At 30.9% G+C, this 15,256-nt stretch overlaps 1 protein-coding gene and 2 long non-coding RNA genes across 3 annotated transcripts; 1 reads left to right on the top strand and 2 right to left on the bottom strand.

Annotated features, from left to right (window-relative positions):
• Positions 1 to 9,175: 9,175 nt before the first annotated feature.
• LOC9303881 lies at positions 9,176 to 10,919 on the top strand. Its single transcript, XM_002869809.2, has 2 exons — positions 9,176 to 10,077; positions 10,173 to 10,919. The coding sequence occupies exons 1-2, from the start codon at positions 9,789 to 9,791 to the stop codon at positions 10,739 to 10,741; spliced, it is 858 nt and encodes a 285-aa protein (XP_002869855.2). The 5' UTR covers positions 9,176 to 9,788; the 3' UTR covers positions 10,742 to 10,919.
• Positions 10,920 to 11,247: 328 nt separating this feature from the next.
• On the bottom strand, positions 11,248 to 13,422 carry LOC110226452. Its single transcript, XR_002330491.1, has 2 exons — positions 11,622 to 13,422; positions 11,248 to 11,497 (listed from the first exon to the last, which is right to left on the bottom strand). It is a non-coding gene; the product is annotated as an uncharacterized LOC110226452 (long non-coding RNA).
• Positions 13,423 to 14,097: 675 nt separating this feature from the next.
• Positions 14,098 to 14,662, bottom strand: LOC9305926. Its single transcript, XR_002330485.1, has 2 exons — positions 14,595 to 14,662; positions 14,098 to 14,475 (listed from the first exon to the last, which is right to left on the bottom strand). It is a non-coding gene; the product is annotated as an uncharacterized LOC9305926 (long non-coding RNA).
• Positions 14,663 to 15,256: the final 594 nt, after the last annotated feature.

Raw genomic sequence — 15,256 nt, 5'->3', positions numbered from 1 at the left:
TGTTCGTGAGGAAGGGTTTTTGATTTAGGGATATTTCTAATTTGAGGGATTTTATGATTTGGGGATTTAATCGGGTCTGGGGTTAGAGTTAAATTGGTTTAGGTTTGGTTTAAGTTCGTTTATATTGGTTAAAACTAGATTAGTCTACAGTAAACCAACATTAACCTAGCTCTATGTGAAAATTAGTTTCGAACTTTCATTATATGTTGAAATAGGTTTTTAACTTTATATCTGGGGGAAATAACTGTAGAACTATGCTTCTGGGGAGAAATAGAGAGGGCGTGAAACTTTGGGTGGAAGTAATGCTATATGAAAGTTATGAGGGGAAATACATCGTTGTCCCTTTTTTTTTATTATAACACAACTTTGTGCGGGTTACTTCAAAAAAGATTTAATGAAATTTTTGTGTGACTAATAATATTTTCTTCAAGTTTTTAAATTTTTCCTTTTCATTATTAGCTTATTTTGGGGAAGATCAACTGCTACGTCTTGGGGAGATTTCTTGTTTCCAAAGCTTCACTATCTCAAAGAGGTTACAAACCTACCACCGATGTTTTGGTTTTACAAATTTTTCACACAAGAAGAACAAGATTCAAAAACAACTAAGAGGAAGAAGAAAGCTTGCTTAGGAAGCTCTTGTATCTCTCTTTTCTAGAACTCTCTTTAGCTTGTCTTGTCTCGCACCTACCACCTCTATCTCTAATCCCAGGTAGAGAGATATATAAGAGTATTTGATGGGCCACTTTTATTATTCTTTCTCCTCATGTCAATTTCGTATGGGCTTTAATGGGCCAGATTTTGTTGGTTTTGTCAAACCCATCAACAGATACAAACACGATGCTCGGTAACTGGTTTAACCCCAAATTTTTTCTCCATTTGGTTGTAATATCTTAGACCTTCATCTATAAACCCAGAGTGGCTGCAAGCTGACAATAGGCTTATGAAAGTGCTCTTGTTTGGTTCCATCCCTGAGTTACCACTACTTATATCATTTCCTTGAATAGCTCCATTGCCTTCTCTCCCATTCATGAGATTTGTGTTGTGATTGTTATCTTCTTCTTCATTTTTTAAGTTTTCTTCTAAAAATGCAACTATATATTTGCAATCTAAGTTTACAACTCATAATCATCAACTGAAACTCACCATATAAAACAATATATAACAACATTATACTGTATAACACCTTAATCATGTACCAAATTAGGTAATACTGCTAATACTATTTCCGTCAAGTTGTTAAACTAGGTAAAAACTCTAGTGGCATTATGAGCTTTTAAAACACGATATATATATATATATATATATATATAAGTTGTATCTACAGACTCCACTTAATCAAAATGACACTTCATAAGGCAACTTTTTAGTTCGACACTATTACTGGTCTATTCTAGTTACACAGTCTTTGCATAAACCTCAAGTTTTAAACACAGACTTTGTGTTCCAACGAATAAGCTCAAGCCGTTTAAAATTAAGTATAAGACTTATATTTCTCTTAATTAATATTTTTGGTTAACCCTAACATATATACTCTTCTCGAGTTCTCGTCCTACATTTAATCAAAGATGTCATACATTTTCAGTTTACTGAACTTTATTTGTATTCTCCAAAAGATGTCCCATCAAGGGAAGCAAAGAAAAGAAAGATTATTTTTTTTCTAGAAATAAATAAATTATTAAGAGAAATAAACTTTTTTTTTCTTTTCAAAGTATCCTTAACTCCATAATTTTGATGATTTAGATATTTGTAAATATATTATTTATATTTAACTCTTTTCATCTCTTTTAATTAGGTATGTGTTGTTTTTTGCACCTTTATTTCCCCTTGTTAACTGAGTTTTATATGTCAAATCTTACAAGTAATTGAAACCAGTAGTATACAACTTCTTATCCAAAAAGAAAACACTGTATACAATACAAATGATGACTAATTCCGTTTACGTATTCTAACGTATCGTTCCAAAAGCTTCTACATTTTCATCGTACATGAGGAGCTTTGTAGGTTTCTTAGTGAACACAAATTCTAAAGATATCTTATTAACAAGCTGGACTAATAATTTTGAGGTTCTTTAAAATTATTGTTGATATATATATATATATATTGTTGAATTTAGGGTGCGTATATCGTGTATAAACTTTGAGGGGTTAAATGAACACTAAACATTTTGATTAAAAAAACTTTCTTAGATATATAAAAAATGTGCCCGGATTTTCATATTTTTTTAATAGAATTAGCTAGCTAAACAAAAAAAAAAAACTTAATATACAGAATTCAAAATGAGGAAAATGTTATCAAATTATAATGAAGGATGTGGGTTGATTCGAGACATAAAGCAAGTCTTTTGAATATAGTACATTGATTTTGTCTTCTTGCAAGAATCAGATTCCATCAATAATTCTGGTAGGGTATTTGAAAAAATAGTACCAAACAATTACTAGTCCTCTGTCTAAACGTTTAACTTTTTATTTTTATTTGATTTAGTTCATAATTAATATTGCACAACCAAAAAAAAAAAACGAAAATAAATATACGAAATTATTACAGTTTTGTCGCTTTCTGAAACCTCCTTCTATTGTACTTTTGATTCAACGTGAACTGATGTTAAAAAACGATTTGAAAGAAGATCCCATGACTATCTTTAATGTAATCGGTTCCAAATTATTATATTTATTTTATATTTTTTTGTAAAGAAAAACGAACAAAGAAAGAAGAGTGAGTCATATTAAATTTGGACTGTCTATTTTCTTCTCTTACGTACGATAACTCACATGGCCTTTTGATTCTTTTGAAGCAATCAATGACCTCTCTTCTCTGATTTGATTCCTTTGAAGAGACGACTCTCTGGCCTTTATGCTACTTTGCGACAAAGCAAGTTAATTTTCATATAGTACATTGTTTTTAATTTTTTGTCTTCTTATATGAATCAGACACCATAAATAATTTGGGTAGGTCTTGGTAGAAATAGTACCAAAAAATTACCAGTCCTCTGTCTAAGCCTTTAAATATAATTATTGTTTTTTTTTAAATTTAATATTTTACAAATTTTATTTACAAAAATCAATCAGTGACCTCTCTGTCACTCATTTCCCAGCTATAATACGTTAGCAATATATAAGCCCTTCCCATCAACATCAACATGGAATCTCTCCATGAATTTGATTTCACCGAGACACCGACTGCTCGTTTCACAAACATTAATTGAGTTCTAAATTTTGTTCATTACATTTAGGTTGAGATTTCTCCGCGATTGAACGTTTTTCAAAACATTTTGAAATAATAGGAGTTATAAAAACTGTAATACATATATACTTTAATTTAGTGCCTTAGTGTCAGATAAATTTTGCATTTAATTTAGTACTATCTACTTTTAACACCCTAATCTAATATGATGATTATAATACAACTACCAAGGTACAAAACTTTATTATGTAATACCCTACTTTAATTTAGTGCCTTAGTGTCAGATAAATTTTGCATTAAATGTTTGGCAAATACGTGGTTAACATAGTACACATATATACAACCTGTCACATGAGAGAGAATTTATATGTCGTATTCACCAGACACCTCCATACTTTCTGCTGCATCCTTCATTCATAGTTCCTTTTCCATAAAGCAGTGAAGAACAAATAAAAATCAACTTAACATTGATACCAAAAAAAAAAAAAAAAAAACAAAAAAAAATCCTGAACAATTTAAATGATATTTTGTCCACTCCTAAACCTCTTTTTCTTTTTAGTACGTACGTATATATATATATATATATATATAGATTATCTGACATTTTGATAGGATTGCAAAAATATAATAGAATCAATTGTATCTAACAATCTTAATTTAAACACGCATATCCGCGACTTAATTTAATCAGTAATCACGCATTCTTAATTTAATTACGCATATATATAGTATCTGACATTTTCATGGAATATGTGTGTGTTGATTATATTGTTGCAGTAGCAGATGGCCATCCGGTTTATATGTTTACTAGATCATCACCCGTACTAAAGTACGGGTTAAATTTTATTTATTACAAAATTTATATAATATATATATTAAAACTAAGTTTTAATATATTATAATAGTAAGTGAAAAAATATTAATTTTTTTGTCAGTCCCTATATACAATATTAGAATAAATATAGAATTTTTTCTATAATACTCAATTATGGATAATTTTTTTTTTAAAGATATGAAAACGGAAAATAATTTTATTTTTTAAAAAGTAATATTTTTTGAACAATGAGTTAATTTATGTTAACAACCACAAAATAGGATTGCATATGTTCAGTTAGATCAAAAATTAAAATATCATAAATGAATCGCATATAAAACATAGATTATTTTGAATTAATTAAGAAAATTAGCTATTATTTTGAATTAATTTAGAAAATTCTTTTTCAATTTATAATTCTTTGGTTGTTGAAATAGAGATTTGTTTAAGCTAATCTAATTACAGAATTTGTTTGAGATTTATAATTACGGAATTTACCAATTATTCGCATAATCGAATATGTTATAAACATATATTTAGTATATAATAATACCAAAATCAACCCGTGCGTGGAGTCTATATTTTTATTTTAGAATCTCAATATTTCATTTTAAAATATTGTGTGCATAATCTATTATTCGTTAATTCTAAAATTGCTTGCGGAATCAAATTTTCAAATATTTAGAGGTGTCAAACCATATTTAAATGTTCTACATTATTTTTAAATATTTCAAATTAAAATCTTTAATTTTTTTTTGTAGTTTATAAAATTATGAATTTCAAAAAACAAATTATATGAAATTAAATATAACTATTCAAATAGTTATAAGGATCAAAACTCATTTCATCGTATAATATATTATATTTAACCCGCTACCTATTATAAATATTTTTAAAAATAATCAAATTAGAGCATTTATAATTTTTAACTTTTTGAACTATTAAGTATTAATGATATTCTCTAAAAATATCAAGTAAAACTTATTTTAAATGTTGCAAATTAAAATATTTAAATTTTTATTGTAGTATATAAAATTATACATTTCAAAAAAATAAATGTATGAAATCGAATATAAATATTCAAATTCTGACCCGTTGCTCAGTCGAAATTTTTGTTGACTTTATTTTTTTTGCTCAGTCGGAATTTTTGTTGACTTTATTTTTGTGTAAAAGAAATATATTACTCAACTCTCAATTTTTGACCCGTTTAATTGTTTCCTTTATAGATTAAACAATTTATATGCGTTTTTAAAAATTCAAATCTTGGCATATGCAGAAAAAGAATTACTTTTTTTTATTATGTAGATGATATGATTATTTATTTGTTTCATATTAATATAATCATATTAAGATGAGAGGTGAAGTTTAATGATTAATAACAAATTAATATGGTAAGTTAGATATCAAATCTTATATGTTCATTTTGATTGGTCATTTAAAAAAAATTAATAACAGATTTTCGTTTTATAATTTAATTAAATTAATTAAATAACATAAATTACTAATTTACTTGTTTATCCTTAATAAATTGAATGAAATTTGTTCTAAAAGAAGATTTTTGTAATGGCATTATTAAGTAAATTCTTACAAAAGAGAAGGTTAGTTAAGGGTATCTAATAAAGTGTACTCCCCAAATAATAGTATAGGATACTCGAAATTTTTTCATATGATGCTTTAAATTAAGATTTTTTTATTGTTTTGAAAGTAAAGTAAAGTACGTGATTTTCTCACAAAATTAACGCCAAAAAATTATTTACCCTTTATATTATTGAAATAATCTTTGAATAAAAAAACTCAAAACTCAATAGATAAGGAACTCCTATAATGGGGGAGGAAGGTTACAAATAGATATTACACACGTTTTCTTAACTTTTCCTCACAATCTTAAAAAATAATAAATAAATAACGAGGAGAATTTTATTAAACTGTGTTTTTCATCAAAAAAAAAGAAAAAGAATTTTATTAAACTGTGCCTTACTATTAATCTTCTAAATTTAACTTGTTTTAAAAATTATTTATTTTATTCTTTAATGTTTGTTTACAGCTCATCTTCATGGATAGTTTGGTTTGTTATCTTATAATGTATATATATATATATACCAAAGAAAATCGTATATTTTAATTGTATAGTTTCATTCCTAAGATTGTGTATCTATCTCTCCGAAAATTGTTCATGGCATTGTCCTTTGATACAGTGTTGATAAAAGTGTTTTTGCTTTGGTTTTGGAGCTAGATGATGTAGCCCTTTCTTTACGATATTTGGCTTGCACAAAACCATTGCACATTATTAAAAGACGTTGTCATCGTTGGTACGTACACTGTGACGATGTCATGGCCGTACACTCTCCATGCACAAGCATTTACTGTTTTCTCTTACCCGTTGGGTATTTGTAGGAAATATAAAGTATGTACAAACAATTTAGAATCTTGTCACTTTTAATTTTCTTTGATCATTTCAATATTATACCACTAACTCAGTATTTTTCTTTTTTCGATTTGTTAAAAAGTGTTAAATAAAAAAAAAAAGGTATATTTTTCCTACACATAGAAGAAGGCAGTGTTTGTTTTAACTTTTAAATAACAAAATAAAATTAAAAAACGTGATAAAATGGATATCTAATATAAAACGATCAATCAAATTAACTTTTCAATAATTTGAAAAAAAAAAAAAAGATGGTAGTACATCAAATTTCTTATGATCAGAAAAGCTTTTTTTGTTTTTTCCTTTATTCAACAACCAAGTAATTTACTAGCTGCAAGATAATATAGGTTCTTAAACTAGAACATAACCAATATCAACCCTAACAACAACTAAACAAATATTATAAATTTTAATGAACAAAAATCTTTTAAAAATTGGTCGATCTATTTTAAATCCTTCAAATAACAAAACTTTTCAAATATTCAATCGATGCATTTGAAACCTCTAGAGTACATTACCAAAACAAACTCCATCATTATTAGAGAAAAGTGAATCCTTAAAATAACTTTCACATGTTTTTTTTATTGTATATATTTTTTGATTCTATGCATCCTCTTTGATCTCATAATACATCAATCATCTATAATCCACTCTTCTAAGTAGACAATTTAAAGATGTATTTTTTCCGTTGTAAATAAGATAAGGTAAAAGAGTAAATGGATATGAAGACACTGTAACGCGAAATAAATAATAGAGCGACAACAAGTGTGGGTCCAACCTATACGTTTTCAGCGGCTTTATATTGTAAGTGAAACCGAGGCTTCTACCAAACACACAATTTCTTCAAAATCTCTCTGATTGAGACAAACTATAGTGCCAGAAAATAAAACTCTTTCTTCCAAAATCTCTCGCTCGTTTTATTTGTTTCTAGTCTCCTACACTACAGAAATTAGGTATTTGTTTCTTTAAAATTATTGTTGATATATATATATATATATATATATATATATTGTTGAATTTAGGGTGCGTATATCGTGTATAAACTTTGAGGGGTTAAATGAACACTAAACATTTTGATTAAAAAAAATTTCTTAGATATATAAAAAATGTGCCCGGATTTTCATATTTTTTTAATAGAATTAGCTAGCTAAACAAAAAAAAAAAAACTTAATATACAGAATTCAAAATGAGGAAAATGTTATCAAATTATAATGAAGGATGTGGGTTGATTCGAGACATAAAGCAAGTCTTTTGAATATAGTACATTGATTTTGTCTTCTTGCAAGAATCAGATTCCATCAATAATTCTGGTAGGGTATTTGAAAAAATAGTACCAAACAATTACTAGTCCTCTGTCTAAGCGTTTAACTTTTTATTTTTATTTGATTTAGTTCATAATTAATATTGCACAACCAAAAAAAAAAAACGAAAATAAATATACGAAATTATTACAGTTTTGTCGCTTTCTGAAACCTCCTTCTATTGTACTTTTGATTCAACGTGAACTGATGTTAAAAAACGATTTGAAAGAAGGTCCCATGACTATCTTTAATGTAATCGGTTCCAAATTATTACATTTATTTTATAATTTTTGTAAAGAAAAACGAACAAAGAAAGAAGAGTGAGTCATGTTAAATTTGGACCGTCTATTTTCTTCTCTTACGTACGATAACTCACATGGCCTTTTGATTCCTTTGAAGCAATCAATGACCTCTCTGTCTCTCATTTCCCAGCAATAATACGTTACCAATTATATAGGCCATTCCCATCAACATCAACATGAAATCTCCCGATGAATTTGATTTCACCGACTGCTCTAAATTTTGTTCATTTAGGTCGAGATTTCTCCGTGATCGAACGTTCTTCAAAACTTTTTGAAATAGGAGTTATAAAAACTGTAATAGATATATCGATCTCATGATCCTTTTTATGTAGGTGTACATTACTTTAAAACGATAAATCATATATTTCCAATATATTATATCGTCATATACATAGAGTTCATTTGCATAAATCATAGTCAATCGGTGGCTAAAATGTTCATATAATTTTCCATGAGACCCCACTATTTCAAACTTTAATTTTAGCACCTTGTAATTATAATGTTTTGAACCCAAAGCGGAAACCTAAAACAGAACAACGTGAACTGATTGAAAAAACTTTCTCTAAACAAAATAAAAATTTTGATTAAAAAAAAAAACTTTAAACGAAATAAAAATTTTGCTCAGATTTTCATTATTTTGTATAGAATTAACTTAACAAAAAAAAAAAAAAACTTAATATACAAAATTCAGAATAAGGGAAATATTGTTATTAAATTATAATGAAGGATGTGGGTTGATTTGAGACATATGCTACTTTGCGACAAAGCAAGTTAATTTTCATATAGTACATTGTTTTTTTGTCTTCTTACATGAATCAGACACCATAAATAATTTGGGTAGGTCTTGGTAGAAATAGTACCAAAAAATTACCAGTCCTCTGTCTAAGCTTTAAATATAATTATTGTTTTTTTTTAAATTTGATATTTTACAAATTTTATTTACAAAAATCAATCAGTGACCTCTCTGTCACTCATTTCCCAGCAATAATACGTTAGCAATATATAAGCCCTTCCCATCAACATCAACATGGAATCTCTCCATGAATTTGATTTCACCGAGACACCGACTGCTCGTTTCACAAACATTAATTGAGTTCTAAATTTTGTTCATTACATTTAGGTTGAGATTTCTCCGCGATTGAATGTTTTTCAAAACATTTTGAAATAATAGGAGTTATAAAAACTGTAATAGATATATCGATCTCATTGTCCTTGGCACAACTAGTTTAAAACAAAATCAAGAATAATTATAATATATATCACTTTCTTTGCCCCCAAAAAAAAAAAAAAAAAAGATCCGCATGCAGGAGCCATGCACTAATAGGAAGAAAAAAACGACACCAAGGAAGTGAACAATAAATTTCAGGTCTTGTTATGTTCCACGTCTTTTGTTGGGGATATTTAAGTTGTTCCATGACTTAATGCCTTGATGATCCTTTTTATGTAGGTGTACATTACTTTAAAACGATAAATCATATATTTTCAATATATTATAGCGTCATATACATAGAGTTCATTTGCATAAATCATAGTCAATCGGTGGCTAAAATGTTCATATAATTTTTCATGAGACCCCACTATTTCAAACTTGTAGCACCTTGTAATTATAATGTTTTGAACCCAAACCCGAAACCTAAAACAGAACAACGTGAACTGATGCTATTTGAAAGAAGGTCCCATGACTATCTTTAATGTAATCGGTTCCAAATTATTACATTTATTTTATTTATTTTTGTAAAGAAAAAAGAACAAAGAAAGAAGAGTGGGTCATGTTAAATTTGGACCGTCTATTTTCTTCTCTTACGTACGATAACTCACATGGCCTTTTGATTCCTTTGAAGCAATCAATGACCTCTCTTCTCCGATTTGATTCCTTTGAAGAGACGACTCTCTGGCCTTTATATAGATGTAATTGTAACCCTAAATTCTCAAGGTCTCCCATCCAAGTTCTCCGCCAAAATTTAAAAATTCCTACCATTATTGATTCTGCAGCCGTTTCTCCACTCACCATGGCCTCCAGCTCCAACCCCACCGGAGAATCTTCGAGAAGAATTGTCGGTAAGAGTTTTAATTTCTCTACCTCCTCCTGGATTTTCAATGATATATCAATATAGAGTTATAACTCTTCTGGGACGATTTCATTTTTATTACAGACGAGGAAGTATCCGTGTTGTGGGACCTCAACACTTGTCCGGTGACGGATCATTATTATCTGACCAAGATTGTTGACTCTATAGAAAACTCCTTAAACGACTTACATCGGAACAACCCCAAGCTTTATCCCAAATTGCGTCTGTCATCAACTAGGATTGTTTGTGGCGATAAAAAGAATTTTGGTACGACTGGTACACGTATCCTTAAAAATCAAGGTTTTGATCCATTTTATGCAGTTGAGAGAGGCAATGGGTGCAGCCAACACAGAAGAGCCAAGAGCACTGAACCAGCGGCAGATTGTCTTTTAGAAACGTATGCTTTGAGATACGCCGAATTCCGTCCTCGGCCGCATCCGCCACGGAACATACTATTCATTACAAGTGATTACCGCTTTCACGCTACAATGGATAATTTCTTTCGCGGAAACCATTTAATCTTCTTAGCTTACAAATGCCGTACTTCACATCCAAATTTTGGATTACACACGAACTTTGGCTGGGATTGGGAAGATATGGAACTCGGTCAAAATGGTTTGAAGATTGACAACTTTACGCTTCCAGGGGTTTAACAAGACTAATATCATTTCCTATTATATATATATTTCCTATATTTATGTATTTTCATCTTATTCTTCATGTAAGTTTTAATTTTATTTCTATGTATTTTCATCTTATATTCTCCATGTATTGCTATGTAATTTCTTTATAAATTTTATCTATGTGTTTGGTATCTTTTTTGAAGCTCAAATCAGTTTTAGCACTAGGAAAATGTGTTAGGTATATTTTTTTTTGTTGTACCTCTGGTGTGACTGCTGTAGTTAGGATTTACCCTTGTCGAGTTGGCTGATCTCATTGATGCAAAATGAATACCTAGTCATATATAGGACATGTTTTTCGAGTGAATTTTTTTGAAGAAATATTTATTTCCACATTTTCAATATCTTACTTATTATATTTAAGGTTTTCTTGTGCATTTGAATTTTGGTAGGTCGTGGTTAGACCATATCATAAACAATCTAGACATGGTTATCCAGAAAATAAGAGACGTTGAAAAAAAAAAAAGACACGCTAGCTATTTGTTGAAACGCTAGATTTTATGGCGGTAATTACGAAATTAATGATCCACCAATTGAAAGTGTCTATATACAAAACGCAAACGCTAAAAAATTATTTTGGTAAAAATACTCATTGCTTGAAACGCTCTCAAAGATTCTGAATGGTGACCACTTGATGCGCAGCCATCGATAACAGAGTTCCAAGATGTGAGATCCCTTGTTTCCGATATCGACTCGAACAGCAGGAATGCTGAAGTAAGGTCCCTGCAACTGATGTACATGTTTATTACTGAATTAGCCGAAAGGATATTATTCCCAAGCCCTAGCATTTGCAGCCAACAGTGGACTGATTTGCCAAAGATGAGAGAGTCAGACGAATCACAAGAATACTCACTGAAAACTTCCTTGAACAGATTCTTAGCTTCTTGTGTAAACCCGTTTTGCGCGAAAGCAGATATCATATCGAGTTCCATGAAACCAAGTCTCGATCTGTTGTTGTCTTGAACAACAAGTCAGCCTGAGGTTTTAAGCCACATTTACGTTACATATCAATAACACTGTTTATTACCTCTAAAGCTCTGGATTGCATCTCCCAGCGAACCGTATAACCATGAACTGCTCTTCCCTCTCGTGACAAACAGAAATCACCACATATGGAAGTTATTGAAACCACGGTGGCGATATCAGGCTGGATCTTATCCACCGATTGCATTTCCTTCAAAACACCAAATGCTTCCTCGAACATTCCATTTGCAGCAAACCCATTAAGGATTGCATTCCAAGAAATAACATCCTTGCACAATAATTCTTCAAACAAAGTTTCCGCGCCTCGGCGTCCTCACATTTTGAGTACATCGAAATGATGGAGTTGGCCACAGAGACCTCAGCTTCTGGACTATAACCTGATTTTATAACCAACCCGTGGAGGGGTTCACCCAAAGGAAGTTTTTCAAGAGAAGAGCAAGCTGAGATAACGCATGAAAAAGTCACACTATCAGCCTCTTGTCCTGAACCAGTCATCGACTTGAAATATTTCAACGATTTCCTGGGATACCCATCTGAAATACATCGAGTCACTATCGTGTTCCAAGAAACAATGTCCCGGTGCTCCATATGCGTGAACACACACACACTCTGTGGAGCTCAAGTCCTCGCCTTTTGCATATAGAATCATCAATGCATTGCACAAACTAGAATCCGAAACCAAACTAGTCTCTATTGCTAAACAATGAACCATTGGAAATTTCTTTGAAAGATGTAACGTGGATAACGCCGAAGCTGCAAGTAAGAGCGTCGTAGAATCAAACTCATATCCCTTCTGAATCATCTCAACGAACAATCCAACAGCTGCCATGTAATGTAATGACCATTTTGATTCGAACCAGTGATCATACTGTTCCAAACAATCACATCTTTATCTTTCAATTCACCAAATAGGCCCAAAGAAGACACTAAGTCCCCCGCGTAAAGCGTCAGAAGCTTCGAAGATGTAGTTAAATCTTGGACACTCCTCGGAGTCTCTGTCTCTGTTATCATCATGGAGGATCTAAGAACATCTCGTAAGAACAAAAAAATCGACTCCACAGTCCTATCCTCTATCTTGGGCTTTTCGTCGAACACTTTATGGACAATAGGAGTAGCCGGAGACAAGACAGAGGACGTGAAGTGTCGCTCATGTTTTCTCTTACTGAATTGTAAATTAGAAGAACAATAGCCGGAAAGAGAATTCCGCCGATAAATTGAGTGCCTTAGAGAGTAGAATATGTGGCCGGAACAATAAAGTCCTAGGCTTTTCGGGGGAAATCGTAGAATTTCTTATTTCTTACCATCACATCGGCGGATTTCCCGGTGCCGGCGAAGGAGTATGTAAAATTACGAATTGGGTATTTTATTGGGCCTAAAGTTATCTTAGTAGTAAATACTGGGCTTTTACTCTCTTAATTATTGTACTTCATTTAAAATCGTAAATGAGAATTAGATCAATGGTTTAATACTTTAATTGGGGGATTAAACCGAAATTTCAAAAGCATAATGGTTAACATTTGACTAATGATTAATTAGAACTAAATCATTAATTTATGACGACAAACAAAAAAAAAGTCTCCCAGATCCGTACTGTACCCGTTACCGCACCCGAAAGCATTGCCAATGTATCATGGTCCTGAAATTATTAATAACGATCACTTTTTCGTTTAATTCGATATGAATCATTTGATTCGATAAATCAATAATTAATAAGTTCTTCTTAATCAAGTGCATTAATTGTCGTTAACTACATGTTTCTTAATGCTCATTGACTTTCTATTTTGACTTTCTCCTATCGATGTACGTGTTTGATGAACATCTGGTTTCGTGCTCATCAGATTATACCTAACAACGTGTCTTCTACATTTGTTATTGTATTTGTCAAATTTTATTAACACTAAGAGCATGCAGATAGTTGGTACTCATAGAGTATCATTAAGAATTTTTTAGTATTAATTTTAATGTTTGTTTATTGTTTGAGATTTTTAATGATACTGCTAATAAATCTGTTTCCAGTGGTGAGACCGGTATCGGTATCATTAATAAAAAAATAGATTATTTTGGTTGTTTTTATATGGTGACTTATTATGATATGATTTTTTTTGTCTTTCTTTTCTACTATAAATATTTTGTATAATTACAGAAACACCATTTCAAAATATTTGTAAGAAAATTATATGATGGCAATGGTAGCTATTTACCAGACATAGATGTATTATCAATTGTTAATTTGAGTGAACGTATGAAAGTTTTGTTTTGGTCAGAAGAATTTTTACATTGCATACTTTTGACAAGAAATTTTACTGTTTTGGACAAAAGATTTTCCATTTGTAAATACATCACAGTTCGAGTTATGTAGTCACTTGATTTGTTGACTAAATAAAAGAATTATAGTGTTGACATATAATTTTCCAAATCAATGCAAAGTACAAACTGTTTGTAGTTAACAAAAGTACCAGTTTACATAACCAAACAAGACGTTTAAACCAAAAAACCGGTTTTCATGATAGAGAAACTAGACCAGAGATGAGCTGATGTTATTCTAATCTTGATAGGCACTAGGATATTGTTACCTTGAGTACAATGTTGCCTTTTAATACCAAGAGCTCTGCATCCGTTGTTTGATCCATAACTCCAAATATTGAATGGAATCCATCCGCTAAAGACTGAACCTCCTCCAAGAGCTTTAGGGTAAAGAAGAACACTAGCCAGGGTTAATGCACCTGCAGAAAACCTTATGTCAGAAGTCGCAATGCAAGAAAATCAACACATTGTAGAGTCTTAGATCAGTAAGTAAATCCATGAAATGTGTAGCTACGGGGGATGCAAAGAGAGAGATCACCTCCTTGGCTAAATCCACAGATATACACATTTTCTGGATTTATTTCTCCTGCAATTTCCTTATCTATAATGGTATGAACGTTTGTAACTGCTTTAAGCAAACTGCTTTCATCTTTCGAAGATCCCTACCACATTCAAAATTACTTACTTGATGGCATAAACATATCTCTAGAACAGAACCAACTCCTTAATCAGTTAAAGCAGCTTGTTCTTCGTACATCATAAACCTTAACATCTACTGAACAACTATATAAGAAAATCTGGAGTAGGTACAATGTTAAGGAGTAAATGAGTGAAAGTAAAGAAGATAGAGAAAGAAACCAACCTGCCAGAAGTAGCGAAGGCAACAAGAAGCCCACCATAAAAAATTCCATGGGAACCTTTTGTCTTAACGATCACCATATCCCACCAATTCTCATCGAATTCAATAGATCCCCTCTCCAGCTCCGACCTCAAATTCTTCCAACGAAATCAGACCGCCGGAGACTAAAATGGAGGAGAAATCCTAATCCAAATTCAAATGCTTCCAGTTCAAGCTCGCGGTGATGGTCGGCGGAGGAAATGAATTTTTCTTTCTCTGGATCGAGTTTGAGACGGATCGCGAGTTTGAGAGGAGATTGATTTTTTTTTTCTCTGTTTCACCAAAAAAATATGGTCCAATGG

The sequence above is a fragment of the Arabidopsis lyrata genome (assembly GCF_000004255.2).
Source record: "Arabidopsis lyrata subsp. lyrata unplaced genomic scaffold ARALYscaffold_7, whole genome shotgun sequence".
Taxonomy (NCBI): Eukaryota; Viridiplantae; Streptophyta; class Magnoliopsida; order Brassicales; family Brassicaceae; genus Arabidopsis; species Arabidopsis lyrata.
This window is presented reverse-complemented; position numbering and strand designations above follow the sequence as displayed.